Raw genomic sequence first — 27558 nt, 5'->3', positions numbered from 1 at the left:
ACCAGGCAGAGGGGCTGGAGATAAACCTGCTCCCTACCAGCTCATCCAACCAGCTCCCGCTGAAGCCAAACTGGGATAACTGGTCACGCATGCTCATAGGGGTGATCCAGCCGCCATGTGCCATGGGGGGTTGGGGGCAGAGCAGACCGTGTGGGGCAGATGCTCCCAGCTCAGGCCCCAGGGGTTCCCAGCAGTGCCCAGTGCCAGCAGCACCCACAGCACAGTGTGACAAGGGGACGAGCCAGCACCGGGCACTGGTCCTTGTGTCCCGGGGGGCTTGGGCAGCTGGGGCTCTCCCACCCCCTGTCTGGGTGCCCTGTGTCTGTTTCAGCAGCATGGGGGTGCCAGAAATCCCCCCAAAATCCATTCTGACACCTTTCCAGGGAAGAAGAATTCAGGAGTGAGAGGTCATCCTCCTCATCCTCATGCCTCGCCTGCCCGCACGCGGCCTGTGGAAGTGAGACATGGTTGCAGACAAGCCAGGTCAGCCGTATTTATTGAGAACGTTTGTGGAGGGGTTAAAAATATTTCCACTAGCTCTATAAGAATTTATAAACCTATACTCTTTGTATACTTTAATAAATGCATCTATGACCGTCATGCAAAGGTAGGTACTTCTGTAAGAAAATAGCAAGATAAAAAAAGGAAAGCGCTAACACAGCCTGCAGGTCCTTGCTCACGGGGCGGTGACAGAGGGAGCCCTCAGGCTGCAGCCGATGCGGGGACACGGGTGGTACCCACCAGGCATTGTCCCCAGCACCCTGTGCCACCCAGCCTGGGACACCTCCAGCCACACCGTGGGGGCTCAAACCCACCCTGAGAGGGTGGCCTGGGCCCTGGTAGGGAGGGGACATGGCCCCGTGCCCCAGTTCTGCCCCCACCCCACAGCCTGGCCGTCCCCTTCAGCCTTTCCCCACTGCCCGCAGGGAAGCAGGGAGCTGGGGGGGCTCCCCTGGGGCCAGGCAGCAGCGCTCTGCCTGCAAGCAGCACAGGCAGGGACGTCCTGGGGGGGGCACAGGGACACAAGAGAGAAGCAAGCGGCACCAGGGGCCGAAATGGCAGCGAGGGACGATGTTCTTGCCAAGGGAGGGGAGGGCGATTATTGCTCTATAGGGCCAACATCAGGGGCGGTCTCTGCTCACGGGGACTTAGGGTTCAAGGGATTTTTCTACAGGGACAGCGAAGCCCCAAGGCTCCTTGTGCACCGACTGGGGGTGCTCCCCTGGGACCATGCTCACTGGGGAGAGGGAACATGCCCAGGACATGGGGCTGGGCACCATCAAGCTTCAGGCCCTTCCCTGCTGGCACCGAGGTGGCCACAGGCCCAAGTGGTGGCTGTCCCTCCAGCCCCTCAGTGACCCACTGTCCCCCTACGGTCACATTTTCCCTTCCATTCCCAAAGAGGGAACCAGCAGTGGGGCGGCCCCTGTTTTGTAGGGCTGGGACTGTCCTCTCCTTTCATCTCCTTTTACACTGAGCAGGCAGCCCCAGGTGACAGGGACAAGAGCCACAAGGTGGGGAGCAGGGTGGTGGTGGCCTCCTGGGAGATACCCGGGGCTGGGGCCCGAGGGGGAACTCCTGCAGAGGGGGAACCGAAGCACTGGGGACAAAGCTGCACCCAGCCCATGGGGTGCAGGGGTGGCCGGGACAGGGTTTGGGGGACCCCCGGGCTGGGCACCCCGTCCCTCGCGGTGCCCAGGTCCATAAGGCGATACCGCAGCAGCTTAAGGTGAGAGGTGTTGTTGGTACCGAGTCTCGCAACTTGGCTGGGATGGAGCGTGATGTAAACATCTCTGATCCGCGTGGCGCACGGCCGGAGGAGGACGAGGAGGATGGAGCTAGTGGGAGTCCTTCATCTGCTTCTGGATCTTCTGCAGCATCTCCTGCATGCGCCGCAGCTGGGAGAGAGCAAAGGGGTGACAACCAGGGAGGTGGCACCTCCATGGGCTTCCCCCAGCCACATCACCTCCCCTGCACACAGATTTGGGTCAAGCATTCCAGGCAGGTCTGGATCATCAAGAGATGTGTTTTGGGGAGAAAACTTCTGATTTCCCTCAAATGCTTCCCCAGTCCACCTGCAGGGTGTAACCTGCTGGGTCTGGGGGCAGAGCATGGGGACAGCGGGATGCTCGGGGGGCCCTGTGCTCACCTCCTCGTCCTTCTCCCGGATGAGCTTCTCCGTCTCCGAATCAGGCACCGGGGGGATGACAGGGATGGGGAAATCTGTCCCACTCTCCCGCGTCAGTTTGCTGTGGGGCAGAGAGAGGAGATGAGGCTGTTCCCACCCCCACCTCCAAAACCGAGCTCTTCCCCCCCCAACTCACAAAACATCTCCCAGACCCATACAAGAGCTGGGGCCAACCAAAGGGGACAGTGCTGGCCCCCTGGTGTCCCACAGCCCCCGAAGACAGCAGGGCTGTGCCACAGTCCCTGCTCCCAGCAGCTCTGCGCTGCTTTTCCAGAGCATCATCCAGGAAAGGCACTCGTGGTACAGCGCATCCTGCCCGGGGCCACCCCATCGCAGCGGGCTGGATCAATGGCTTCTCCCATGGCAAGGACACAGGGAGGGACCAGCTCTGGTGGCCGGGCCCCTGCGGGAGCCACGCGCTGCCCCAGCCGGTGACCACGTGGCTGCGACATCGCTGCCGCTCGCAGCGGTCACACGTGTCACCCTCGTGCCCGCAGTGCGGGGACGTGCGGGAGCGGTGCCGGCTGTGGCAGAGCTGATGTGCAGGGAGGCTGCCCCCGGTGCTGGGGTAGTGCGGGCATGCAAAGGCAGGGGCTGGTTTCTGGTTGAGTTTTGATCTGTTTGGGAGATCACTGCCCATCAGCACGGCTCCTGACAGTGGCAGGGGGAATTTTGGAGCCACAGGGATGGTGGTGAGCTCCAGCTCCAGCCCAGGCAGCGAGATGAGGTTGGAGCTGGCACCAAGCATGGGCCAAGCAGCTTCACCAGCCCAGGGCACCCCCCTGAGGGACCTTCCTAAAACAGGCACCCAGCTGCCTCCCGCACCCTGAGCTAGCATCACGCCAGTTTGGGGTTGCCTCCCTTCGGCTGGGAAAGCTGGGTGCCACCAGATGGGGACACAGTGGGGCCGTGGCAAACACATGAGTGCCTGCAGACCCCTTGGGCACTGCTGGAGGTGGGTGCTTGGGTGACAGTGCCAGGCAGGGTCCCTGCAACCCCACCATGTCTGGGTGAGCTGGGCGGCCCCAGTGACAGCTCTGCAGGGGAACTGCATCCTCCCAGCGTCGTGGGCACTGCCAGCACCATGCCCCCAGCCACGGGAAGCTTGACAGCGGGCAACTAGATGCTGATCTGGGCAATGGGCAGGTGGCCTGGGGCTGGCAGTCCCCAGGAGCCCTCCCGGTACTTTCCTGCAGAGCCCTTGCAGGCACAGAAGGACCAAGACAGCATTGGGTACCAGCAAGCACTTTATAGAGGGGCCGGGGGACGCAGGCAGCGGTGGCAGCAGGGGACAAGCACGTCCCTGGCTCAGTCTGCAGAGCAGTCGGCACAGCACAGCCGCAGCATGGAGGGCTGCCTCCTTCTCCCGCAGCGTGCATGGAGAGACGAGTTTAGGCACCCATCACCGCCGCCAGCCATTCCCGACTGCCACCCATGACCATCCCGCGAGCAAAGCACAAGCCACCCACCAAGCCCCCGCACTGCAATGGCGAGGGCTCTGCAGCCAGCCCCATGGGGCACCTACTTTTTGGGGTCACCCCTGGAATTCTGGGGATTCTGAAGGGGATGCAAGTACCGTGAGTCTGGTGGGCATTGAGGGCAGAGCCTTGGCACCAGCTGCTCGCTCTGCTCTGGCCCCAGAGCCCGTGGGGAAAAAGGGTCCCCACCAACCCCTCCAGCCAGCAAGGAAAGGCCACCCCAGTGCCACCCCAAGGAGAAGAGAGGCTGCCCCATCCCTTCCCACAGCCCAGCCCCACTCCCAGCCCCGTACTTGCGGTTCCTCTCCTTCACCACCATGCGGGTCATGCTCTGGATGCACTGTGTGCGGTAGTTCTCATAGTGGGTCTCCCGCGTCACGTCCTTCAGGTCCTGCATGTGTGTCCTCACCAGCATGGTGCGCAGCTTCACGAAGTCGCAGTGGGACGGGTTCTCCACTGCGGGGGAGACGGGGGTCAGGGGGCCCCACCAGCCCCCCTCCCCAAACCCCCAGCGTGGGGACCACAGGACGGAGAAGGGGTGCGCGATGTCCCCGTCCCTGCAGGGACAGGTCCCCCCATGGTGTTACCTTCCACGATGCCCCAGGGATAGAGGCGCCCGCGGACGCGCCGGCCCTTGGCCTCCACGACCGTGTTGCTGCCGATGACAGCGAAGGGGATGCTCTCCTGCAAGAGGATGGCGAGGGTTATAGCTAGCAGGACTCGGTCCTGCTGCCGTGGTCCAAATCCCCCCACCCACATCACCTTGGCCATACCCAGCACGGCTCTGCCAAGATGCCCCAGAGCCCTGGCTGTGGGGTGGCAGAGCTCACAGCAGGGTTTCTCCATCCTACCGAGCTACAGGTGGCAGCAGCTCAGGGAGACGTCCAGCCCCGTGCGATACATCCCAAACCCACCGTGCTGGGCTGCCAGAGGGCTTGCCTGGCACCAGGGACAATGTGCTCCCCCCGGCCCTGGGGCTGCAGGGGCCCAACCCACCTTCAGCGCCTGGTCCTGCAGCTTGAACTCCTCATCCTCATCCGAGTCGCACTCGGGGAACTGGTAGATGCGGATCCCGTAGTGGTCGATCTCCTCGCGGATCTGCACACACAGCCTGGGTGAGGACTGGGCTCTGCCCCTCGGAAAGGGGGTGAGGAAGCACCACGGGCAGGGCCACACTCCCGGTGTCCCCCAGGGGCCAGCCACGCACCCAGCAAACCTGTCCCCCACAGGAGGGGGGCAGGATGTCATGGACACCCCCACCACCCCAGAGAGACGGGACCCTGGGGACCATCAGTACTGGGGGCACGGGGGATGCTCCACGACAAAGCCCAGGCAGGGGATGGGAAGGACCGCCAGGCAAGAGGGAGGTGAGGGGACAGCCCCAGGCAGGATCAGCTCCCCCTCACCTTGTTCTTCATGCGCTCCACCTCAGAGGGCGTCAGGGTGTCCGCCTTGGCCAGCACAGGCACGATGTTCACCCGCTGGTGCAGGGCTCGCATGAACTCCACATCCAGGGGCCGGAGGCTGTGGGGGAGCCCTGTGAGCCCCAAGTCCCTTCTCTGACCCCCTGGTGTTGCTGACGGCCTCGGGCAGGCAGGGAAGGGGGGGGCTGCCCCTACCCGTGGCCGAAAGGCGAGATGAAGTAGATGCAGCAGTGTACGCGGTTGTCCTGGATGTTTTTCCGGTTCAGGCCACTCTCATCGCGGAAATACTGCTCGAACTGCTGGTCGATGTAGTCAGCCACCGGCTTCCAGCTGGGGGAACAGGAGGGCTGGCAGGGGGGGTGACCACTGGAGCCCCCACGGGCTTTCCCCCGTCCCAACCCCAACATCTCCGAGCCCAACACCACTTCCCAGGGCTCAGCGTCCCGAGGACAGGGGCTGCACAAACCACAGCACTGTGGGGCGTCCCTGCTTCGGAGCCACTCGCACCCCCAGCGGTGCTCCCTGTCCCCAGGGCCACCCCAGCACACCCACGTCCCTCTCCCCGCACCACTCGGTGTTGTTGACGGCGTCCCCAAAGCCCGGCGTGTCCACGATGGTCAGGCGCAGCTTGACGCCCTTCTCCTCAATGTCCACCACGTGCTTGGTGATCTCCACCGTCTGCGTGATGCGCTCTGCAAGGGCAGGAGAAACGGGGACGGCGCGGGCACCCTGGGCGAGGGTCAGGGACAAGCAGGACGTGCTCATCTCCACACACGGTGGGCACAGCCACGGTAGCACCACGCTCACCCTTCCCCAGTGGCCATGCCTTCACCTCCTGTGACAGCATCTGTCCAGCACCAAGCAGGGCACCCACCCCAGCCTAGCCCCAGCCTGAAGGCGCTGCTCTCCCTGTGCTAGAGCAGAGCCTGGGCTCACATCCAGCCCCTGGGGGCACAGGATGCCTCCCAGCTCCCAGTGTCCCCAAGCTCCTGGTCGCCTTGTCCACCAAACCCAAGCACTTCACTGCCCACAGCTGCTTTTGCCTTTCAAACTCAGAAGCCAACAGGAGCCCTCCTTCTGTGAACACAGCCAGGGCAGCATGAGGATGAGGAAGGTGGGCTGCCAGAGCATCACCTTGGGAGCATTTTCAGCTCCCTGCACCCCTTTGTGACCCCACAGCCCCATGACTGTGTGTTTTAATAACCCTTTACCCCCAGCCCCCCTGCACGCCCCGTGTCCCTGCATCCCCACGCCCCAGGGATGCTCTCATCGCTCTGCATGCATGTGGCCGCGTGTGTTCATTTAGGCTGAAAATTGCTCCTGGCAACCAAAACAAACCCAATAACCCCCCCGAACCGCAGGGATCTGGACCCTTCGGGCTATTTTTAATTAGCATGGCCACCGCAGCTGAAGTGGAGCCGTCCACGTGGCACTGCGCCCCGGACCCCGACTGTCCCCAGCCCAACAAGCCGGGCTTTGTTCCCCCTCTGCTTTGCAGCCCAGGACAAAGCCCGGCAGGGGGGGCACTGTACTGGGGGGCCCCGCTGCCTTGGCAAAGCATCACGCCTGCTTCTGCCTTTGGGGAAGCCCAGAAGGGACAAACGCGGGTGTGAGGGACCGGATGAGCCCAGCTGGGTGCGGAGAAGAGCTGCCAGCCACTGGGGGGGGGGGGGGGAACAGATGGAGATGTCCCTCCAAACCCATCCGTGTCCCCTCCCCACAGCAATCGGGGTGTTCACAGCTGCCGCCTGGTGCCAGGTGCAGGCTGTCCTTACCTTCGGCATTCAGGAGCTTGCGGTCCCTGTACATGTCTGTCAGGAAGAGGCTGTTGACGAGGGTGGATTTCCCCAGCCCAGACTCCCCTGGGGTGATGGGGAGCAGTGAGGGGACACCCAGGTCACCGTCCCCGCTCCGGCCACCGCGCCAGGCCCCTACCTGCCACCATGAGCGTGAAGTCGAAGCCCTTCTTCACCGACTTGCGATGGACCTGGTTGGGGAGCGTGGCAAACCCCACGTACTCCTTGTCGTCCTGCGGGGAGAGGGGACGTGGGACAGGGGACGCTGCTCTCCCCACCGGGGCTGTGTCCCCCAAGGCAGCCCAAGGGGTTCCCTTGGGTTCACTGGGCAGGCACATCCTCTGCGGTGACTCCTTTGTCCCCCCCTCCCAGCCCGCCCACACCCCCGGGACCCACCGCACCTCGGAGGAGTCGTAGGGGTCCAGCTGCCCCCAGGGGCTGCGCGGCCGGGAGGGGCTGGGCGGCGGGGGGGCCGTGATGAGCTGCTGGGCATCCAGGGGCCGAGGGCGAGGGAAGGGTCGGGTGTCCCTGTCATCGGCGGGCTCCTCGGTGGGGACCCTGCCACAGAGGGGGTGGCCGGGCTCCCGCCTGCCCTCGGGGGGCTCCACTTTGCGGGGGCTGTCGGTGGGGGGACAGTCCCGGAGGAACTGGGTGAGCTCAGCCTCCTCCGAGTCCTCCTTCAGGAAGCGCTTGATCTGGGGGGAAAAAGGGGTGAGGAAGGAGGGGATGCCCGCAGTGGCACCGCTCAGCGTCAGGACCCCCAAACCTCCACAGCCAGCCTCATGCACCCCCAAGGCAGAGGGGGGGTAAACCTTGGGAAAAAAAAGAGGGGGACAACAGTGCCAGCCCCGGGACAGGTGTGAGGGCAGTGTGGGGACAGCAGGGTCCGTGCATCCCGCAGCACGGGCGCTTACAGCTTGTTGCATGGGGAGGTCAGCCGGCTCCTGACGCTCTGGGGGGCAGGGATGGGGACTGTCACCCCTGGCCCTGGGGAGGCCCTGGGCACCCCCACGCTGCCTGGGGTCTTCTGGGGTGGGCAGAGCCCCCGCACGTGCCATGGCCTGCAGGGAGCACGGGGAAGGGGGATGGGTAGAAGAGAGATGAGAGACAGCAGCCATGGAGCTGGGAGGCAAAGAGGGGTCTGCTCGTGGGCTCCCCATGGAAACTGCCTTGGGAATCCCACCCTACAGGGGGATCCCCATATTGGGGACAGGGGTGAGCTCCCACCCTGCACAGTGGCACCGAGGTGAGAGCCCCCCATGGGGACACACATGTCCCCCTGCACCCCATGTTCCTGCAGAGGGCGGCCGTGCTGGAGGCCAGGCGAGGAGTGCCGGGTGAGCGGGCTGGAAACGAGGTCACGCTGCTGCTCTGCCCAGAACCCCCACGGCCACCAGGATGGGGGATGGCAGTGCCAGGCTGGTGGTACTCCCCCTCATCCCCCTTGCTGTCCCCATCCCCAGCAGGTCAATAGCGCTCAGCAGGTCCCTGACACCGCAGCATCCTCCCTCCCCCTGTCGCTGCGCTCAGCACACCCTGCCCATCTGGGGACAGGTGACCACTGCCACCGAGCATTCCCACCCCCACTGCCCCAGCTCTGTCCCATGGGGCTGCAACCCTTTGTGGCCCAGGCCCCCACACCCCAGCACAGGGAAGCTCCACAAAGCTGGATCGCATCCTCCCTGCAGTGAGTGTGTCCCTGGGGACAGAGCATCAGCTGCAGCACCTTCTCCAGCCCCCCTCCAGCTGGGTGTGGGGCTCCCCCCGTGTCCCCCACCTGTGTCTGCCCCCTCTCCCCCGATGCTCCCCCTGTACCTCCTGCAGAGGCTGCAGCTCAGGGCCGGTGGCCATGGCCGAGCCGGTGTCACCGCGGCTGGGAGATGCTGCGAGTGGCACGGGCTGCGCCGAGGCTCAGAGAGGGACAGGAGCACATTAGCATAACTCCACCCTGTGCAGGCACCGGGGCACCCAGGCACAGCCCTCCTGAGTGCAGTGGGGCAGTGGCAGCGTGGGGGGCACAAGAGGGGAGCCTCCAGGCACAGGGAGCAGAGTGAGCCCAGCTCCTGGCCAGCTACGGAGCAGGAGAGCGGCTCTTGGAGGTGTCAGGGACCAGCGAAGCATCACTGGCCAGGGGGTGGACAGGCAGGCAGGGGGAAATGGGGCTGCCTGAGCCCCCCAGACCTTGGGCTGAGCACACAGCTTGGAGGACGTTCATCCCAAGAGAAACAGCTCCATCCCCAGAGAAACACAGCTCAGCTGCCGGTGTTCAACCTCAAGGGTTAACCAAAGCATTAACAGCCCATGGAGGAGCCGGAGGCAGCAGCCCGAGCTGTCAGTGTTGGGGGTCTCCCCCATCAGCCCAACGGTGATTCGCCTTGATGCATGTCGAGATGCATCGAAGCAGCTCAGGCGTGGAGCCGGGAGCTTCACTCGCCTGAGTTAGCCAGGGAAGTGCTAAAAAGCCCCAGAGCGCTGCCCTGTGCCACAGAGGGCAGCTGGGAGACGAAGCGCGAGGGGCCAACACAGGCTGATGGTCCTGTGCCGGGTCCCAGCACCCACAACCCATAACGCCAGCACTGGCTCTCAGGCTGAGCCCTGGCAGCGCACACAGCACCAGTGCCGCTGCTCCCTGACTGTCCCACGCCGGCGCCCACCTGCAAGCTGGGATTTATGTGTGCCGTGCCCCGTAAGCGGATTACACAACCCGCCACACATGCGAGCCGCTGCCGGCTGCCCTGTCCCCGCCTGTCACCCTGCATCACACCATCCTGTGCGGTGACAGCTCGAGGGTGCCACGGGGTGAGGTTGGCGGGGCACTGGGGCAGCACAGCCTGAGCTGGGAGAGCCACCGTTGGCATCTCCACGCCTGGCTGCTCCCCGCAGCCTCCCACAGCTGCTCCGGGGAGGCTTCGCACCCAGGATGTGGGTGAGGGCTGCCAGGCACCTGCAGCATCCCCAGCCCCACGTCCCCAGGGGCAGCATCGTGCCCTGTCCCCAAGGGGGTGGGAGGAAGTGTCCCAGCCAGGTGTTGTCCCCACAGCCGTGCCCCACCTGAAGGTGACACCCCGATGTGCCACCCACGGCACTGCACACACCACAGCTGGGCATCTAACGCAGACGGGGCCGCAGATGCCCTCATCCCCACCACGTGCCACCCCCTCCACTCCCCAGCATCCACGTCCCCCGGTGCTCCTCACGCACCGCACTGCAGCGAGAGGCTTCCCCTCCCCGTAACCACCCCCCACCAAAGCCTGGTTTTCCCAGGAGCAGCAGCGGGGGGCTCGGCTGTCCCAGCGCCCCTTCCCTGGGGCAGCCAGCACCTGGGCTGCTCGTGCTGCGACCTGCCTGCTGCCGCCCTCTTGTAATCGGAGTTTCTCGCTCCCAGCTCCCACCCCATCAGTGCCGTCCCCGTTGGGAAACCGAGTCCCTGAGCTGCATCGCTCAGCTTGAGCAGCCTGGGGAGGCTGTGGGGGAGCAGAAAACACATGTCGCTGGGACCTCCGGGGCTGGAGCACCCCTGGATGTGTGTGGGGGAACCATGGAGGAGCGGGGTGCTGGGCACCCTACGAAGAGGGCGCGGGGTCAGGCCCGGGCAGGGTGGCCATGCAGAGAGAAGAGCTTCCCAACGCGCCCCTCTGTGCGGGAGCTGCAGCCCCGTCCCTTCGGGGCACCTTTTAGGAGCAGGTTGAGTTACCTGGGGGGGGACCCGGGCTGAGAGCGTGCACGGCAGCACCTCGGGTGCTGCAGCCTGGAAGTGACAGCGGGGCCTGCCCGGACTGGAACCGGGGCAGCGTTTCGACGCGTGCCATTAAGCGCAGGAGCAGCCGCCACGGCCCCGAGCAAACGAGAAGATTCGGGGCGCTGAGAGCCTGAAGGGGCTCCGACGGGGCCGGGAGCTGGGGCTCAGCAGCCTGCCCGGGGGGGGGGACAGGGGTGTCCCTTGGGTCCGTCCATCCCCAAAGCCGATTCGGGGACTTTTGGGGACGACGGTCCGCAGGAGCGGTGTCGGCACGCTCTGCCAGCCGCCCTCCCGCCTGCTTTCGCTGCGTCCCGCTCCGAGGAATGCGCCGGTCCCGTTCCCACGGCGGCCGCTCGGGCAGGACGGGCGGATCGCTCCCACCGGGGGTCCCCCCGCGGGCACCTCGCGGCCTCCCGGGGATCCCGCGGGGGGGACGCGCGGTGCCGGGGCGCAGGACGGGCCGCGGGGGGGGGCCGGGGCCGGGGCCGGGCGGGCTCCTGGCGGCTCCGCACCTCGCCGGGACCCCGCTCCAAGCGGCCCCGCGGGAGGGCCCGGCCCGGCCGGCAGTGCCGCCGGCACCGCAACCGCGAGCGGCTGCCGGGAACCGGCCGAAGGCCCCGGTAAGGGCGGGGAGGGGGGGGGGGGACAGACACAGCCGCTGCCCCCCCCCCCCCCGTTCCTTACGGCGGTGCCCGGGATGGGGGCCGCAGACGGGGAGCGCAGGTGCCGCTTTCCGGGGATGGGGTAGGAGGGGGGCGCCCCGATGCCACGGTGTGCGGGGGGGCGATGTGCAGCTCCCCACCCCGTGCCCCCGGTCCCGGGCAGGTGCGGCCGCACTGGGCTCGCCCCCCCCCCCCCCCGGCCCCGCTGCGGCACCGGCGCTCCCGGCCCGCTCCGCCCCCGCGGCGCCGTCACCTTCACGGAGGGCACCGGGAGCGGGGAGGCGGCCCCGGGCGGCCCCCTCCCTGTCCCTGTCCCTGTCCCTGTCCCCGTCCCCGTCCCCCCCCCGGCCTTACCATGGCTGCCGGGCGCCGTCCGGGAGCGGCGGCTGCCGAGCGGCACGGCCGGGCCCCGCCGCCGGGATGAGCAGAAATAGCAGCGGCGGGGGCGGGGCGGGGCGGGGCGGCACCGGGCACCGCCACCGGCACCGGCATCAATGCACCGGCACCGGCATCAGTGCCAGTGCTCGGCACCGGGACCGGCACCAGCGTCAGAATCGGGCACCGGAAAACGGGCACTGGCAGCACCAGCAGCAGCGCTGGGCACCGGCATCGGCACTGACACCAGCATCAGCACTGGTATCAGCATTGGCACCAGCACTGACACCAGTATCAGCACTGGTATCAGCATTGGCACCAGCACTGACACCAGTATCAGCACTGGTATCAGCATTGGCACCGGCACTGACACCAGCATCAGCACTGGTATCAGCATTGGCACGAGCACTGACACCAGTATCAGCACTGGCTTCAGCACCAGGCACTGGCACTGGTACCAATGCTGGCACCAACACCAGGCACTGGCATCAGCACCAGCACTGGGAACTGGGATCCATGCACCAACACTGGTACGGGGCATTGGACACCAGTACCAGCATCAACACCAGGCACTGGGAACTGTGTGCCAGCGCCAGCACCATGCACAGCACACCGACACCGTGGACTGGGCACTGGCATCAGCACCACGTACCGGGCACAGGGCAGCAGCACCAGGCACTGGCACCAGCACCTGGTACTGGTGCGGGTGGGAGGGAACAGCCCCAGCACCAGGGCAGCAACACCAGGCACTGCCACCAGTACCAGGCACTGCCCAGCCGGTACCGAACACTGGGCAGGAGGCACCGAGTGCTGGGGAACGCTCACTGGTCACTGCACACCAGCTACAGGGTACTGGCCACTGGGTACCAGCACTGGTACCAGTCTGCATACTGGGAGCTGCACAACTGTTGCTGGGAGCTGGCACCACACATCACACACCGGGCACCAGGCACTGGATCCTGCGGCTCTGTCTGCAAAATCACAGCCTGCTCTGTGCTGTCCCTGTCCCTGTCCCTGTCCCTGTCCCTGTCCCTGTCCCTGTCCCTGTTCCTGTCCCTGTCCCTGTCCCAAAACAGTGCTGGAGTTGGAGGCAGCTGCTTTTGGGGACATTCCCGGCCATGGGACCCTGCAGTGAGTGCTGGTGGCACGTGGCCGTGTCCCTCCTGTCCCCATGGAGGGCAGGGGAGGACACTGGCACAAGACAGCGGCCGGGGCTTCATGGGGTGCTTGTGTTCCCAGCCGTGAAAGGGGCAGCGGGGGGCTTGGCCAGCAGCAGCTGGAGGCAAAGCCGGAGCCAGCCCCAGGCAGAGGCCGGGACCATCTCGCTCCCACAGCTCTGCCCCCAGCACTGTCACTGCTCAGGGCCTCACCCCCTCCATGCTGCGGGGCCATGGCCAGATGGCTCCATGCACCGTGCTCACTTTTTTTCCTGTAAACAGCCCACAGAGGCACAATCGGGCACGTGGGAGCCCGAGCAGCGCCCGGGCCCTGTCCATCTGGGGCAGCGGGCAGTGGGCAGCAGGGCAGGGGCAGGCAGGGGCAGGTAGGGGAGGATGGATGCTTAAATCCCTAATCCCCACAGCAGCGCTTTCCTCTGAGAGGCAGCATTACTGGGGATTACTCACTTACACGTTCCAGGAGCTCATCCCTGTCTCCTGGTGCCCTTCAAGGAGCAGCTGCTCCTATGGGGGGGCACTGAGCCGGGCACTGCTGTGATGAGCTGGCCGTGCTCAGCCAGGCCAGCAGGCGATGCGCGCAACTTCCAGCAGTGGGAATTTGGCCAAGGCCTCACTCAAGGAGCCCGGTGCCTGGCGGGGGCTGTGGGATGTGGCTGCAGAGCTGCAGCCTGGGCTTTAAATAGAGCATTAAAAGCTGAAGGGATCAGCTGTGAAGTGGGAGGGGGATGCAGGGGGGCAAGCCCAGGCTACGTCGTGGCAGCTGGAGCTAAAGGGGGTGACGCTCTGTCTGTGCCTGGCTGAGAAAGCGTGCTCAGTGTGCCCAACACGGCCACATCACGGCGGGGAATGGGGCCTTTTGGGTTGTCTTGTGCATTTTCCCCGTGAGAGCAGGGCAGCTCTGGGACGCAGCGGTGGTAATGTCCCCATCACACTGGCTGGCCTGGGCCAGCTGCATTTTTCTTGGTGGGGAATGACACAGAAGGAGCAGCAGTGACATGGAGGAAGGCTGGCGGTCCCCAAAGCACCCCGAGCACCCCGGCCTCCCTCACCCCGGCCAGCAGCAGCAGCCGGGTGCTGGCTGGGAAGGGAAGATGCAGCGAGCCTCTACCAAGGGCCAGTGCTCTATAATTATCATGGGAGGCTGAGTTATTTTGGGAAGAGGCTATGCGCTGCCAAAGCTTTTATTCCTCCAAACCAAAACAAGATGGAAAGAGCCCATCCCAGGATGCTGCATCCGGCGGGCGTGGGGCCGTTAACCCCTTGCCTGCCCGCTCCCCCCACCCACACCCTCCTCTCTGCTCCCATTCCCCCAGCACCGCACCGAGACAGGTCCTTGGCTCCTCGGTGGGCTTCCCAAGGGGGTGCTGCCCCCAGCCCACCCATGCACAGCACACGGGGCCTGGGCTGAGTGCCCATGCCACAGGGTCAGCCCCCTCCTCTCACACTGGCAGGTTCAGAGGCTGCGAAGCTGCTCACAGCATCCTCCGTGAGAACCACTTATTTTTAGCTGTTTTTGTTGCAACGGGTCCATTTTTTGGGGCCTCGCCAGCACGGAGGCTCGGCAGAGGAATGCCTGCCGGGGTCACCACCTAGCCATCCCTGAGGGCTCAAAGCAAACTTCCCAGTGCTTCCCACAGGACACAGCCTTGGAAGGATGCCGACACGTGCCCACGGCACTTTGCAGCCTCGGAAGACCCCCTGAGACAGCCAAGCAACGTCCAGGCTGGGAGCACACTCATTTTTCCCAGCGTGAGGAGGATGAGCCGCATTGTGCACCCCGGGGTGCCACCCAAGTGCCTGGGTCGCTCCCTGTGCTGGATCCCTGCAGGGCAACCAACAGCCCCTGAAACACTGCACCAGGGTCTCGCAGACACCCAAACCCACACACCGGCATCTCCACATCCTTGTGCCAAGCCCCTCAGGCTGCCCCTCTGCAGCCAGCTCCGGACCAGGGCACGGGTCCTCTGGGGGATCAGGCATGGGGTGAGCTCTGTGCCACCCCCTGAGCCTTCCCACACTTCATCACATGCCATTGGCCCCCAAAAATCCTCTGCAAAGTGTTCAGCAGATGGTGCTGACCCCTCCCCTCCCCGGTTTGGGGACGCAGTGGCAGTGGGGAATTGGCAGCACCCGGTGTCACCTCAGCCAGGCCATCACTTACCTCTGCATCTGGAGCCACAGCCAGGGAGGGGTCGGCACCGGAGCAGGCAGAGGACAACAGCCAGAGAGAGGAAAAGCAAGTTTTTCCATCAGTAGCAGCTGAGGATTTCTAGGGCTCCTTGGATGTCCCCCCAAGCCCCCCCAGACCCCCCATCCACGCCAGCGCCAGCACAGGGCACGGTTTGGGTGGCACGGTGTGTCGGTGTGTCACTGCCGCAGAGAGGGGCAGGGAGGCAGCGATGTGGTGGGGAAGCTGAAACGGCAGCAGAGAGGGCCCTGCAGCCTGCCCGGGCCCGGTGGCCGAGGGACCTGAGCTTATATAGCTGGGATCAGAACGCTGTGTTTATGTAGGCCCTACACAAACTGCCACGAGGGGCCGGCCTCACCTTTCAGGGACCAGAGGAGGTCGGCATGCCTCTCGTCGGCCAGATCTGCAATGGAGAGGAAGGGCAGTGAGCGATAGCTCCAGCTGCAACTTGTGGCCACTGCCCCTGTGCAATGTCCCCTCCGCAGAGCCTCCAGGCTGTGCCCCGGCCAGATCCCTGTGGCCAGGGTGGAGCGGAGGGGACGAGGACATCCTTGACGTCCTTCCCGGGGCACTTCTTGCCGCATTCACATCTCCCTCCCACCCCAGCCGCAGCAGGTTCAGCCCAAACTCACCCATGAAGAAAGTCCTAAGTCCAGAGGCCTCCAGCTCCCTGCCTGCCACGTCCCCATCGTCGCTGTCACAGCCGGAGGGGAAGCTCGTGGACGTCACCTCCTGTGGGACGGCGGTGGCAGGGGCTCTGCCGCATGGTGCCAGCTCGGCCACGTCCTTGCTGGAGCCACCTCTGCCCGCCATGACCTCAGTGATGGCACACAGCTCTGAAGAGCCAATCTGGGTGGCATTCGGCCTCATCGGTGGGGACACGGGACGCGGGGCCACCTGCTGCTCTGGGTGCACCAGGGGCCACCAAGCCGAGTCGGGGTCAGGCTTGGGCAGTGCCCTGGCAGCAGGGACATCCCTGGAGAGCCCTGGGGGCAGGGGGACAGCTGGGCCCTGGTAGTCCCTACCAGGGGCATGGGAGTCCTTGAGGGAGCGCTCAGTGGGGTGTGGGGGCACGGGCACGGGTTTGGTCTGGGTGCCCTTGTCCCTCATGGGAGGTGACGGCCGGGAAGGTGTCGTGGGCCAGTAGCCCCCGTGGGCCACCTCTGCCTCCACCACTCGCCACAGCTGCTTGGCCGCGCGGTGCAGGGCGCAGCGGTACTCCTCCTGCTCCTCGGCATGGCCCTCCGCCCTCCGCACCCCCCTGCTCCCCCACAGGGCTGAGGACCCCGTGCCGGGCTGGGCTGGCGGGGGCTCCAGGGGCGAGGAGCCCGGCGTGGTGCCAGGCTCGGGGGAGGCCCGGTGCAGCATGCACCGGTAGCTGGATTTGTCCCTGGGTTGTTGCGTGGCCCTGCGGGACGGCTCGGTGTTAGCGATGGCCGCGGGGCTGCGTGGTGCCGGTGGTGGGGATGGGGAGCTGCTGGTGGGGTGGGCAGCAGGGGGGGTTCGCTGCGGGGCTGGGGGTGTGGGCAGCTGGGTCTTCACATCAACCCGCGGGGGTGGCAAAACCTCCGTGCTGGGCTCGGTCTGGGTCATCTGCTCCCTAAGGAGGACAGCCCTGCTGCGGCGGCACCGGGGCCGTGCCGGGGCCCCCTGGGTGTCACGCGGGGGGCAGCCCCCAGCTGGCGGCTCTGCCTGAGACAAGTTGCTTGTCAGGGGGGTGACCGAGTGGCCACTGCTTTGTCCCTGCCCTGGTCCAGGCTGCGGCTGGCCGCTGGCTCTCGCTTGTCTTCCCGCCCGCCGGGCACCAAGGGGACTCTGCAGGGCCACCAGCAAGTGACCCGATGTCACTGGCTGCAGCGGGCACGTCCCGCTCCGCAGCTCTATCACCGTGCAGGGCGAGAGGCTGCGGGGGGACTCGGGGACCTGTGGGGTTGCGGTGGAGGCGCTGCCAGGCTGGGGGACAGCAGCCGAGGGGTCCCGCGTGGTGTCACTGTCTGGCGGCAGCAGGGGGTTCGGGGCCATGGGGCTGCACGGGGTACGGCCGCGGCTTGGCTGAAATCAGTCCCCGGGGAGGAGGGCACACATGAGCCCGGCTGCCCGCGGCGATGGTGTCCTGTGCCTGGAGCGGAGAAGCGGCGCAGCGTGATGTCACCAAGGGCACCAGGCGCTCCTGTTCCTTCACCAGGGTGACCAGGGGCACGGGGGTGATGCAGGACCTGGCTGGGGGTGCCCTCAGGCTGCCCCATGGGATGCAGCCACCATCTCCCCCCTCAACGCCCCCAGGTGCCCCTTTAGCGAAGGAATGGCCAGGGACGCAGCGGAGGGGACGGGCTGCTGCCACGGCTCTGAAGGCCCTGACTCTGGGCAGCACTGGAGCAATAAACCACGAGGTTTCCCTTGTGATCCACACGGATCCAGCCTGGATCTGATTACCTTTCCCTTATGGCTGTGCAGTCTCATTGCCTGGCTGCAGCAACGCCTAGGGCCACCCCGTTGTCACCACCCCATCCCCTCCACCTCCCTCCATGCTGCTCGCAGACAGAAAACCTGGGGGTTGAGGTCTTCTCCAGCCAAGTCTCGAAACCCTCCCAGGACAGGGATGACCACGTAGCTGGGGACCTGTTCCAGGGTGGCTGCACCCCACAGCCACAGGATAGCTGAGGTTGGCAGGGACCTGGGGAGGTCGTTTGTTCCAGCCCCTGCTCCAGCAGGGCCACCCACAGCAGGGTGCCCTGGACCACCTCCAGGTGGCTTTTGAAGATCCCCAAGGATGAGATGCCACCACCTCTCCTTCCCCCAGGAAGGACGTGGCCCTGTGCCCACGCTGCAGCCTGCCCTTGTCCCCTCAGGCGGTTCTGGCACACCCTGGGCTGACAATGGTGGCCCTCGGAGACGTTTCTCCAGCTGGTGCCCGCAGATAAGGAGAAGCCTTCGGGAAGCCGAGCGTGGCTGAGGCAGCGGCACGGAAGCAGCCGTCACTGCCCTGGACACACGCCAAAGCCAACCGAAAGCTGGGCTGGGAAGGCAGCGAGGACGCAGGGACACACGGGGGCCACCGCTGCGTGCGCTGGACCGTGTGTGGCCACCTCGCCTGGCGCCGCACGTGGAGCTCGGTGCTGGGAAGAGCAGGGGCAGCGCATGGCCAGCCCTGGGGCATGGGGGGACAGGGGAACATGGCTCAGGGGTCCTGGGGGGCAGGCGGAGGGCCCCCCCTTGCAGGGGCAGCCCCTGTGCAAGCGAGCGAGTCCCAAGCAGGCCGGGCAGCGAGCGGGGAAGGATTTATTGACCGAGGGCCGGGGTACATCACAGTTTGAGTTCCCTTCCCGCCTCCGGAGAGGACGTCGCGTTTGACTTCCCGGGCAAAGTGCGCGGAGAGGCTTCACAGTTTCATCCTTCGGTAAAGCAGAACTGAGGCAGTGACAAATGGCAAACTACATCGTATGAAAAAATAATACAAACTCTTCTCTTTAAATATCTTACAGAAAATGAACCTGAATAAAGAGCATGAAAAGCACCGCACGGAGCGGCCCCCTCGTGTTGGCCCTCGAGGGGATCGAGACGTCCCCGCACCCACGGGCACACCGAGACCTGGCTCAGCCCAGGGCCCCCCCGGGGACGTGGTGGTCACGGCACAGCGCAGGCGGTGGGAACGGGGGGAGCTCTGCGGGGACGTGGGGAGCGCCGCGTGCCCGTCCCCACGCCGCAGGTACCGCTCGCTGTGCCCGCAGGGACGGGGCGGGAGCAGCGTCAGTGGGGACAGCCGGGGCATCGCTATGAGGATGCCCGACGGTGGGGAGGGGGGGGGGACAGGGACCGTGCCCCCCACCTCTCACGGAGGAACGGGGACGCCCCTACTGTGTTGCAGTGCAAGTTCACGGAAACCCAAGGCACCTCCGCGAGGACGCGGGTGTGGGACAGGGAAGCCCCCGAGCGTGCAAAGCGGGGGGCCGTGTGGTCACCAAGTGAGCGGAGGGGGGGATGTCCCCCCTGCCCCTCGCTCCTGGGGGGCCGGGGCTATGTCCGGGGGGGCCGTGCAGGCTGTGCTGCCCGGGGAGAGCCAGCTCCCAGGGATGGGGCGCGAGCACAGGGGACACGAGGGTGGCTCCGGGGCCGGCCCCGGGCCAGAGGAGATGCTGGCTGCGGCTCCCATCTCAGCAGATTAGACGGGGTGCAGGTGGGGGGCTCTGTCGGGGAGCTCAGGGTGGGGGGGCAGCCCCCCCTCGCCCCTCCGGTGCGTCTCCCAAAAGGCTCGGGTGAGCTGCTCCAGCTGCGAGCTCAGCGGCAGGTGGATGTCCAGGTGCATGCGCAGGGTTTCCAGCCACTGCTCCAGCTTGCCGAAGGACGGCCTGAGGAGAGAGGGACATGTGGCATGTGGTGTGCCACCCCCCGTGCCTGCAGCCCCCCCGGCCACACGAGCACCCCGATGTCCCCGAGCTAGGGGACGCAGGGCACCAGCACTCACCGCTTCTCGGGGTCCAGGTCGCAGCAGCAGACGGCGATGGGGAAGAAGCTGGGGGGGCAGGCGGGGGGGCAGTAGCGGTCCAGGAAGCCCCGGACGTTGAGGCCAAAGTCGGTGGTGCGGGGCAGGTAGTCGGGGTCGGCGCTGACCCGGCCGATGATCTGGGGAGGGAGCGAGGGAGGAGAGATGGGCTCCAGTGGGGACAGCGTGGTGGCACTGGGGACAGCACGGGGGCAGCGGCACTCACCTCGCAGAGGACGATGCCGAAGGAGAAGATGTCCACCTTCTCATCATAGCTCCTCCCTGCAGGGAGGGACGAGTCAGGTCACACCGCACGTCCTGTCTGTCCCCAGGTGTCCCCTTCCTGGGGACAAGCCCCAGCTGTTCCCGTGCCCCCGCACCGCTCACCGTTGATCATCTCGGGGGCCATCCAGTACGGGTTGCCCACCACCGTGTAGCGCTTCTTGCGGTCCGGCTTCTTCAGGTTCTTGAGATGCTCGGGCTGGTTCTTCTCATCCACCATGAGCCGCGCCAGCCCGAAATCAGCCACCACCACGCTCTTGTTCTGGGTGGAAGGAGGAGGGTGAGGCGTGGGGCCAGCCCCACGGGGCCGCCTGGGGCCAAGCCCCTCGGCCAGGCTGGTGGCACAGCCGCAGTGAGCCTTACCTCCCGCACCAGGCAGTTGTGGGAGTTGAGGTCGCGGTGGATGATGTTCATGGAGTGGAGGTAGGCCTGGGAGAAGGACAGGATGAAGGCAGGTGGGGGGAGCACCCAACCCCCACCCGCACCCATCCCACAGAGCCACCCCTCCAGTGGCACCGTCCCCAGGGGCTGCTCACCATGCCGGCGGCGATGTCCTTGGCGAAGCTGACCCGCTGGCTCCAGGGGTAGTGGCTGTCCTGCGGGAAAAGGGAAGCGGGGAGGGGTCCTGCCCTGCCGCGGGGTGGGGGCACAGAGCTGCCCCCCGACCTGCTCCCCCCCAGCACTCACCATGCTCTTGATGAGGCCCCGCAAGGTGCCCCCCTTGATGTACTCGGTGATGAAGTTGAGCCTCTTCTCCTTGTAGAGCACCCCGATGAACTTCAGCACGTTGGGGTGCTCCAGGCAGCGCATCACCTTCACCTGGGGGTGCGGCACCCGTCAGGCACACCGCACCCCCCAGGACACCCCCGTGCTCCCCAGGCAGACCCTGTGCTAATTGCCCTCGATTGAATGGGCATGGAGCTGCCCGGCCATCCCCACACCCCCTCCCAGCCCCGTCACAGCACCACCCCTGCGCTGTGCCCCACGCCCCACACCGGCATGGGGAAGGACAGCCCCGTCCCTTGACCCCCCCCCCCAGGGAGCCGCGTGCCGCTCACCTCTTTGAGGAAGGTCCTCTGCGTCTCCTCGTCGAAGCGGATCAGCTCCTTCATGACCATCACCTCGCCCGTCTCCCTGTGCGTCACCTGGCAGAGGGCAGGCGCTGAGCTGCCGGCTCCCACCTCCGGGGACACCCCCAGGACACATCGCCCACATCCTCCCCCCACAGCAGGGCCGGGGGAGATGAGACCACCAAGCTCATGACACCGGTGGCTGCCCACAGCCAGCAAGGGCTCTCTGATTGGGAAGGGTGCCGCCGGTGTCCCCCCCTCGGTGACACACCTTGATGGCCTGGCCGAAGCAGCCCTTGCCCAACACCTCGCCGTGGATCAGGTCGGAGGGGCGGAAGATGCGGTGGGCGCGGGAGACGACGCGCAGCGACTCGGAGCGGCCGATGTCCTTGCGCTGGGAGGCGGGCGAGCCCACCGAGCTGGAGCCCGGCGACTTGTCCGTGCTGCAGCTCCTCCTGCGGGACGGACAGACAGACGGACGGACGCGGGGTCACCCTGGTGTTAGCACGGCTGTGGATGGATGGATCACGGGATGGGGACGCGCGGTGGCCTTACATGACGGTGCGCTGGCGCATGGCACCGAGCTCCCCGCAGGGCGTGGGGGCCGGGGAGCGCAGGGGGCTGCGCAGGTCGGGGAGGGGGCTGCAAGCCAGCGCCGACTCGCGGGCCAGGGGCTCGTGGGGGTCATGCTCGATGGTCAGCTGGAGCAGGCGGCTGGTCTCCTGGATCAGCAGGTCGATCTGGGGGCGCAGAGGACACGGGGGTGGCACGGGGGCACCCCGCGGGATGGCCGTGCTGGGGGGCACGGGGGCAGCATACCTCGTCCAGTGGCACGTGGCCGATGGGCGTGCCGTTGATCTCCAGGATGCGGTCACCCACGTGGATGGAGTTCTTCATGTCAGGGCTGATGCAGTCCGGGTCCACCCTGCAGGGCCAGCGTGCGGCAGGGGGTCAGCCCCTATGGCTGTGTCCCTGCTGGCTGGGGACACGCAGGCATGCACCCAGAGGTCAACCCCTGCTTGCTGGGGACACGCTGAGTGGACCTGTTGGTCACCCCTTGCGGCATGGCACCCCATTGCGGTGTGTCCACCCAAGGGGGACACACTGACATGGTATACCCTGCTCACCCCGAGCACATGGGGACACGCTGGGGACACCCACAGCCCTGCTGGCAGATGGGTGAACACCAGCACACCGCCCCGCACCACCCTGACGGCTGGGGACATGCCAGCACAGCGTCCACAAGCCACCCCAGCTGACAGGGACATGCCACCACCGTCCCCACCCCGCACAGACGGGACCACACAGTCACAGCCATCCTTCACCCTCCCACCCCGACACGGCTTAGCAGTGGGTGGCTCCCACTGGCCGAAGGGACCCGACCCCCGGGAGTGAGGGGGTGACACGGCGCCGCGGTGACGGGGCTACGCACTCTCGGACGCGGACGGTGCGCGAGTGCTCGGCGCCGCAGCCCTGGGTGCCACAGTGCTGGTCGATGGAGACGGAGAAGCCGCGCTTGCCGTCGGAGCAGGCGGGGATGGAGACGAGGGTGACGGTGTGCGGGATGCGGGAGCCCGGCGAGTCGGGCAGGATCTGCTCGATGACCGGCGTCACCACCATCTGGTAATAGCAGTGCCCGCTGCGGGGCCGAGAGGAGAGGGGTGGGCACGGGGCGACACACACACATGGGGACCCGCCAGCCCTGCCCGCTGCGGCCGCTACCTACCAGTACAGCTTGGAGCGCTCCACCAGCGCGTAAGTGTCCCCGTCCCCGATGAACGTGTGGCAGTTGAGGCAGCTGAAGCACTCGGGGTGGTACTTCTGCTCCCCGGCCACCTGCAGGCAGGCACCGTCAGCACGCGGCACCCTCGGGTGCCACCCCCGGCCTCCTCCCTGCGCAATGGGGAACTCCGGCGGCCGCGAGGACCCACGCGGAGAGCGCCGTGGGCGAGGGTCACCGCAGCCGAGGGTCGCCGCGGGCCGCCCCCGATGTCCCCCGCAGCCTTACCATGACGAGCCCCTTGGTGATCTGCTCGGCGCAGCCGTGGCACAGCTCCCCGAAGCGCGCCCAGTAGTCCTTCTTGCAGTACAGCCGCCCATCCTTCTCGTAGTACTGGTGGGACAGCGACGCCCCGCACTCGCAGCACCTGCGGCGGGGACAGGGACGGGGCGTGGGGACACCGCGGGGTGCCCGGCACCGGCACCGGCACCGCAGGGTGACAGCCCCACGGCGCGCCCCTTCCCCTGGCTGCCGGCACAGGCTGTGTGTCCACGTGTCTGTGTGTCTGTCTGTCTGCCCGTGTGTGTCTGTCCATGTGTCTGTGGGTCCATCTGTCCATGTGTCCATGTGTCCGTGTCCTTGTCTGTCTGTCCGTGTGTCCGTGTGTCCACGTCCGTCTGTGTATCCGTGCGTCTGTCCGTGTGTCCATCTGTCCATGTGTCCGTGTCTGTCCATGTGTCTGTCTGTCCATGTCCATGTGTCTGTCTGTCTGTCCGTGTGTCCGTCTCTGTGTGTCCATGTGTCTGTCTGTCTGTCCGTGTGTCTGTCTGTCTGTCTGTCCGTGGCACAGCTGCTGCCCACCCGCTGCCGGTCCCTCCGGGGCCCCGCTCACGGTCACGGCCCCGACGTGACTCAGGGCGCGGCCGCCCCCGCTATTTACGGGGCGCGGGGGGGTGTGGGGGGCGCAGCCAAAAGGGGGGGACCCCAAAATCCAGGCCCGGATGGGAGGGGTCCTGCGGGAGGCGGCAGGACGGGGGGGGGGGGCGCGCACTGGGGGTTGCGGTGCCGGGGGGGTGCGGGGAGGGGGGTGCGGGGGGGGCGATGCCGCAGTGCCCCCCCCCCCCCCCCCCCCCGGGGGGGCCAGGAGGAACACCAGCGCGGCGTGACGTCACGGCGCGGAATTTCCCCACCCCGTGACGTCACCGCGCGAGGACTCCACGGCGGCCCCGCCCCTTTAACCCTTTAACCCCCGCGCTGCCGCCGCCCGCTGCGCCCCGACGGGGCGGCCGCTGGGTGCCACTGGGGGGGGGGGGGGGACGGACACCGCCGGCCAGGGGGGGCCCAAACGCCGCCGGCCCGCAGCCCCCCCCCGCCTCAACTTCCCCACGCCGCCTCCCCCGGTCCCGGCCCGGCCCGGCCCGCCCCCCCGCACGCCGCGGGGCCGAGGGGGGAGGCCGCAGGCTGCCGGAAAGCCGGGGCGCGGGGGGGGCCGGATCCAGCTGCAGCCCCCGCAGCGCGGGTTCCGCTGGGGCTGCTGGCCGCCCCTATGTCTGTCCGTCCGTCCGTCCGCCCGTCCGCCCCAGCCTCGGCGTGCGAGCACCGGGGGGGGGGGGGGGGGTCAGGAGCCCCCCCGGGGCCGCGGAGGAGCGCGGCTCCCATCCCGCCCCCCCCCCGCTTACTTGGCTCCGGCGCTCAGCGCGCGGCTCTTCCTCAGCACCGCCGCCAGCATCCTCGGCACGGGGCGGCACCGGGCGGCACGGCCCGGCCCGGCACTGCCCTGCCCCACCGAGCCCCCCCCCCCACACCCCACTCCGGCCCCGGTCCGGGCCGCCCCCCCACCCCCCCCCCCCGGCCCGGCCTCCTCCCGCCGGCTCCCGCTGCTCGAGGCTCGGGGAGGGCGCGACAAAGAGGAAGCGGGGAGGGCCGGTGACAGTGACATCAGCCCGCGGCCACGGCCCCTCCGCGGCCCCCGGGCGGGAAGGGGGGGGCAGGAAGCCGGGCCGGGACCCTGCGGGACGCCACGCGGGTGGCAGAGCCTCGGCCGCCCGCTGTCACCCGGGCGGCGGTGTCCCCGCTGTCCCCGGTGTCCCCGCCGCGGGTCCCACCTGAAGCAGTCGGCGTGCCAGTCGGCGTTCAGCGCCTGCAGGTACTGCCCGTCGTAGATGCCCTGGCCGCAGCTCGCACACACCGGCAGGTCGCTCCCTGGGGGACAGGGCTGTCACCCTGCCGCTGTCACCCTGCCGCTGTCCCCAGCCCGAGCACGGCCACGCCACGGGCTCGCAGCTCCGGCTGCCCGCGCCGCCCCCCCCTGTGCCCGCGGGGACCGAAGCCACCCGCCCCCAGCTCCCGATCGATGGATCGATCGATCCCCGGGCTTCGCAACGGGGACAAGGTCACCGTGCTCACGTCCCCAGCACGGGGGGATGTGGGGACAGGGCTGAGCACGGCGCAGGGTTTGACCTCTGCCACCAGGACGTGGCCAAATTCCCCGTCCCTTGGGCAGGGGGCTGGCTGGGACACTGCCCCCTGGTCCCCCCCCCCCCAGAGGCAATGCCAGGGGGACCAGCGCACGTCCCCGGGGTGCTGGGTGGCACCAGGGGCTGGTGGTGCAGGGGACACATGGGGACATCAGGACGCAGGCCCCATGGGGCTGGCAGGGCATCAGGGACATGGAGGGGCACAGGGCGACGGGGAAGGGGGACAAAGGGGAGCAGGAGTCGGGGAGGGGGTGTGGGGCAGGCAGGGGATGCCGGTGGGGCAGGAGGGGTGACCCTGGGGTGGGGGGATCCAGGGGGGATGCGGGGGTCCCCACAAGGGACACTGGGTGGGATGGGGACGCAGGGGGTGTGGGGGTGCCTGGTGCAAGGGGATGGGGGGGGCTTTGGGCAGCAGAGGGGTGCAGGGAGGAAGGGGTGGGGTGATGTCGGGGTGCCCAGTGGTCAGGGGGATGTGGGGAGACTGGGGGGCCCAGCAGGACGCAGCTGCGGGACAGATGTTTGGGGTGCACAGAGCGGGGACAGAGGGGATGCTTGAGTGCTCGTGTTGGGCAGGCAGGGGGGCACGAGTGGGGAAGGATGTGGGGGCACACGCTGGGGTGCAGGACAGTGCCAGGGGGATGAAGGGGTGAATGAGGCGTGCAGAGGGGAAAAAGGGGGCAAAAGTGTGCTGGATGGGTGCAGGAGGGGATGAAGGGGGGGACAAGGGGAGTCTGCAAAAGGATGAAGGGCTGCAGGATGCAAGGAGCAGAAGATGCTTGCAGGGATACAGAGGGATGCAGGATGGGCGCTGGAGGATGCAAGGGGGAAGACGGGGTGCTGGAGGGGCGCAGAGAGGGAGGTGGGGGGGGTGAAGGGGGTGTGGAGGGAGCTGAAGGGGTGCAGGATGGAAGGGGTGCAGTGGATCCAAGTTACATGCAGGGATACAGGCCTGCAGGATGGGTGCTGGGGGATGCAGGCACACGCAGGGATGCAGAGGGGTGCAGGGACGCGGGATGGACAGGCGCAGGAGCAGCGCGGGGCTGCAGGGGGCTGCACGGGGAGCGGGCTGCCTGCAGAGGCCCCGGGGGCGCAGGATGGGTGCAGGAGAATGCAGGGGGTGTACAGAGGGTGCTGGGGCACGGGGCAGCCAGGGTGCAGGAGCATCACAGGATGCACGCAGGGATGCAAAGGGCGATGAGGAAGATGACGGCACTGGAAGGGATGCAGGGGAAGGGTGCAGGCCGGAGCAGGGTGCAGGGACAGGGGAGGATGGGGGTCTGCAGGGTGGCGTGGGGCGCAGCGGGGGGGTGCAGGACTCAGGGCAGGGAGGTGCGGGATGGTGAGGGCTGCAGAGGCACCGGGGGAGCGGGTCTGATGGGGGCGTGAGGAGTCCAGGGGTGCAGAGTGGATGTGAGGCGCAACCGGGATGTCGGGGTGCAGGGAAGGATGCAGGCTGGGTGGGGGGTGAGGGGGGAGATGGGGGTGCAGGGGGTCGTGGGGTGCAGGGGGGAGTCAGGCTGGAGGGGGCTGATGGGGGTGCAAGGGGGACGCGGGGGTGCAGAAGGGGTGCAGGCAGGGTAGGGGTGCAGTAGGGGATGTGGGGGCGCAGGGGGAGATATGGGGGTGCAGGGGGTGCAGAAGGGGAATGTGGGGGTGCAGGGGGAGATATAGGGGTGCACAAGGGGAAAGGGGAATGTGGGGGTGCAGGGGAGCACAGACTAGATACGGGGTGCACGCAGGATGCAGGGGTGCTGGAGGGACACAGGCTGGATTGTGGATTGGGGGTGCGGGGGGGATGCAGGGGGAGATGTGGGGGTGCAGCCTGCACGGGGGTGCGGGGGGAGAGATCGGGGTGCAGGGAGAACGCATGGGGGCAGATGGGGATGCAGATGTAGGGCTGCAGGCTGTGATGGGGAACGAAGGGGGGGATGCAGGGGTGCAGGAGGGGCGCGGGCTGCACGGGGCACGCGGGGGAAGATTTGGGGGAGACACCGGCTGGCGGGGGGGGGCGCAGGGAGGGGTGCAAGGACAGATGTGGGGGTGCGGGAGGAGGATGGGGGGGGGGCGATGATGCGGGAGCACAGGGGGCCGGGGGGGGGGGCCGCGGGCCGGATGGGGGCCGCGGGGGGGGCCGGCTCGGGCCGGGCCCCGGGGCGGGGGCAGCGCCGGGCCGGGGGGGGGGGGGGGCGGGCGGCGGAGGCCGGCGGAAGCGCTGAGTCAGGCGGGGCCGGGGTCACGCACCTTCCTCCTCCCCCATGGGCTCGTCCCTCCAGGTGCAGCACAGCAGCATCAACCTCATGCGGCCCCGCCGCACCGCGCCGCGCCAGGCCCGGCCCCGCCGCCCCGCGCCCCGGCCCCGGCCCCGGCCCCCGGCCCCCGGCCCCGGCCCCGGCCCCGGCCCCGCCGCTGCGGCTCCGGCTGCGGCTGCGGCTCCGGCGGCACCGGCGGGAGGGGACGGGCCGGGGGCGCAGGGCGCCGGCGCGGGGGCGGGGGGGGCGGGG

The 27558-nt window shown here is 67.6% G+C and overlaps 3 protein-coding genes across 7 annotated transcripts; all 3 read right to left on the bottom strand.

The window, feature by feature from the left end:
- Positions 1 to 479: 479 nt before the first annotated feature.
- SEPTIN4 (septin-4) lies at positions 480 to 11794 on the bottom strand. Of its 2 annotated transcripts, none has more exons than XM_048068010.2 (12): positions 11642 to 11794; positions 7288 to 7581; positions 7026 to 7119; positions 6866 to 6952; positions 5659 to 5782; positions 5286 to 5420; positions 5073 to 5190; positions 4663 to 4764; positions 4254 to 4350; positions 3960 to 4122; positions 2150 to 2249; positions 480 to 1898 (listed from the first exon to the last, which is right to left on the bottom strand). In XM_048068010.2, exons 1-12 carry the CDS (start codon positions 11777 to 11779, stop codon positions 1839 to 1841), a joined length of 1512 nt encoding a protein of 503 aa, XP_047923967.1. In that variant the 5' UTR covers positions 11780 to 11794; the 3' UTR covers positions 480 to 1838. The 2 variants fall into 2 exon arrangements, with proteins under 2 accessions (XP_047923967.1, XP_066835496.1); XM_066979395.1 differs by having other exon boundaries at positions 6866 to 6901.
- A 3384-nt stretch (positions 11795 to 15178) lies between these two features.
- On the bottom strand, positions 15179 to 16625 carry LOC136786598 (uncharacterized). Its single transcript, XM_066979572.1, has 2 exons — positions 15661 to 16625; positions 15179 to 15431 (listed from the first exon to the last, which is right to left on the bottom strand). The coding sequence occupies exons 1-2, from the start codon at positions 16619 to 16621 to the stop codon at positions 15355 to 15357; spliced, it is 1038 nt and encodes a 345-aa protein (XP_066835673.1). The 5' UTR covers positions 16622 to 16625; the 3' UTR covers positions 15179 to 15354.
- Positions 16626 to 18287: 1662 nt separating this feature from the next.
- On the bottom strand, positions 18288 to 27455 carry LIMK1 (LIM domain kinase 1). Of its 4 annotated transcripts, XM_066979571.1 has the most exons (17): positions 27299 to 27455; positions 24686 to 24782; positions 24260 to 24352; positions 22869 to 23007; positions 22587 to 22696; positions 22293 to 22499; positions 21680 to 21785; positions 21416 to 21600; positions 21132 to 21315; positions 20849 to 20935; positions 20478 to 20609; positions 20327 to 20386; positions 20154 to 20219; positions 19896 to 20052; positions 19735 to 19790; positions 19491 to 19648; positions 18288 to 19374 (listed from the first exon to the last, which is right to left on the bottom strand). In XM_066979571.1, the coding sequence occupies exons 1-17, from the start codon at positions 27354 to 27356 to the stop codon at positions 19188 to 19190; spliced, it is 2082 nt and encodes a 693-aa protein (XP_066835672.1). In that variant the 5' UTR covers positions 27357 to 27455; the 3' UTR covers positions 18288 to 19187. The 4 variants fall into 4 exon arrangements, with proteins under 4 accessions (XP_066835672.1, XP_066835671.1, XP_066835670.1 ...); XM_066979570.1 differs by lacking the exon at positions 24260 to 24352; XM_066979569.1 differs by lacking the exons at positions 24686 to 24782; positions 27299 to 27455 and having other exon boundaries at positions 24260 to 24661.
- Positions 27456 to 27558: the final 103 nt, after the last annotated feature.

Source organism: Anser cygnoides, chromosome 18 (genome assembly GCF_040182565.1).
Source record: "Anser cygnoides isolate HZ-2024a breed goose chromosome 18, Taihu_goose_T2T_genome, whole genome shotgun sequence".
Classification (NCBI taxonomy): Eukaryota; Metazoa; Chordata; class Aves; order Anseriformes; family Anatidae; genus Anser; species Anser cygnoides.
The sequence above is the reverse complement of the archived record's forward strand: the minus strand, read 5'-3'. Positions and strand labels throughout refer to the sequence as shown.

Bases quoted from the DNA above. Each gene is read 5' to 3' on its own strand.
- SEPTIN4 (XM_048068010.2), bottom strand. From the start codon at position 11,779: ATGCCGGTGCCGGTGGCGGTGCCCGGTGCCGCCCCGCCCCGCCCCGCC. The intron at 7,120-7,287 runs GTGCGGTGGGTC...CTCTCCCCGCAG, and splicing joins ACCCCTACGACTCCTCCGAG to GACGACAAGGAGTACGTGGG. The intron at 4,765-5,072 runs GTGAGGGGGAGC...CTGTGTGTGCAG, and splicing joins TGGAGCGCATGAAGAACAAG to ATCCGCGAGGAGATCGACCA.
- LOC136786598 (XM_066979572.1), bottom strand. From the start codon at position 16,621: ATGACCCAGACCGAGCCCAGCACGGAGGTTTTGCCACCCCCGCGGGTT. The intron at 15,432-15,660 runs GTGAGTTTGGGC...TCTCCATTGCAG, and splicing joins ACTTAGGACTTTCTTCATGG to ATCTGGCCGACGAGAGGCAT.
- LIMK1 (XM_048067923.2), bottom strand. From the start codon at position 23,315: ATGGACAGACACGGACACATGGACAGATGGACACACGGACAGACGCAC. The intron at 20,936-21,131 runs GTGTGTCACCGA...GCCCTCTGCCAG, and splicing joins GCTTCGGCCAGGCCATCAAG to GTGACGCACAGGGAGACGGG. The intron at 20,387-20,477 runs GTGAGTGCTGGG...CTTTTCCCGCAG, and splicing joins GGGGCCTCATCAAGAGCATG to GACAGCCACTACCCCTGGAG.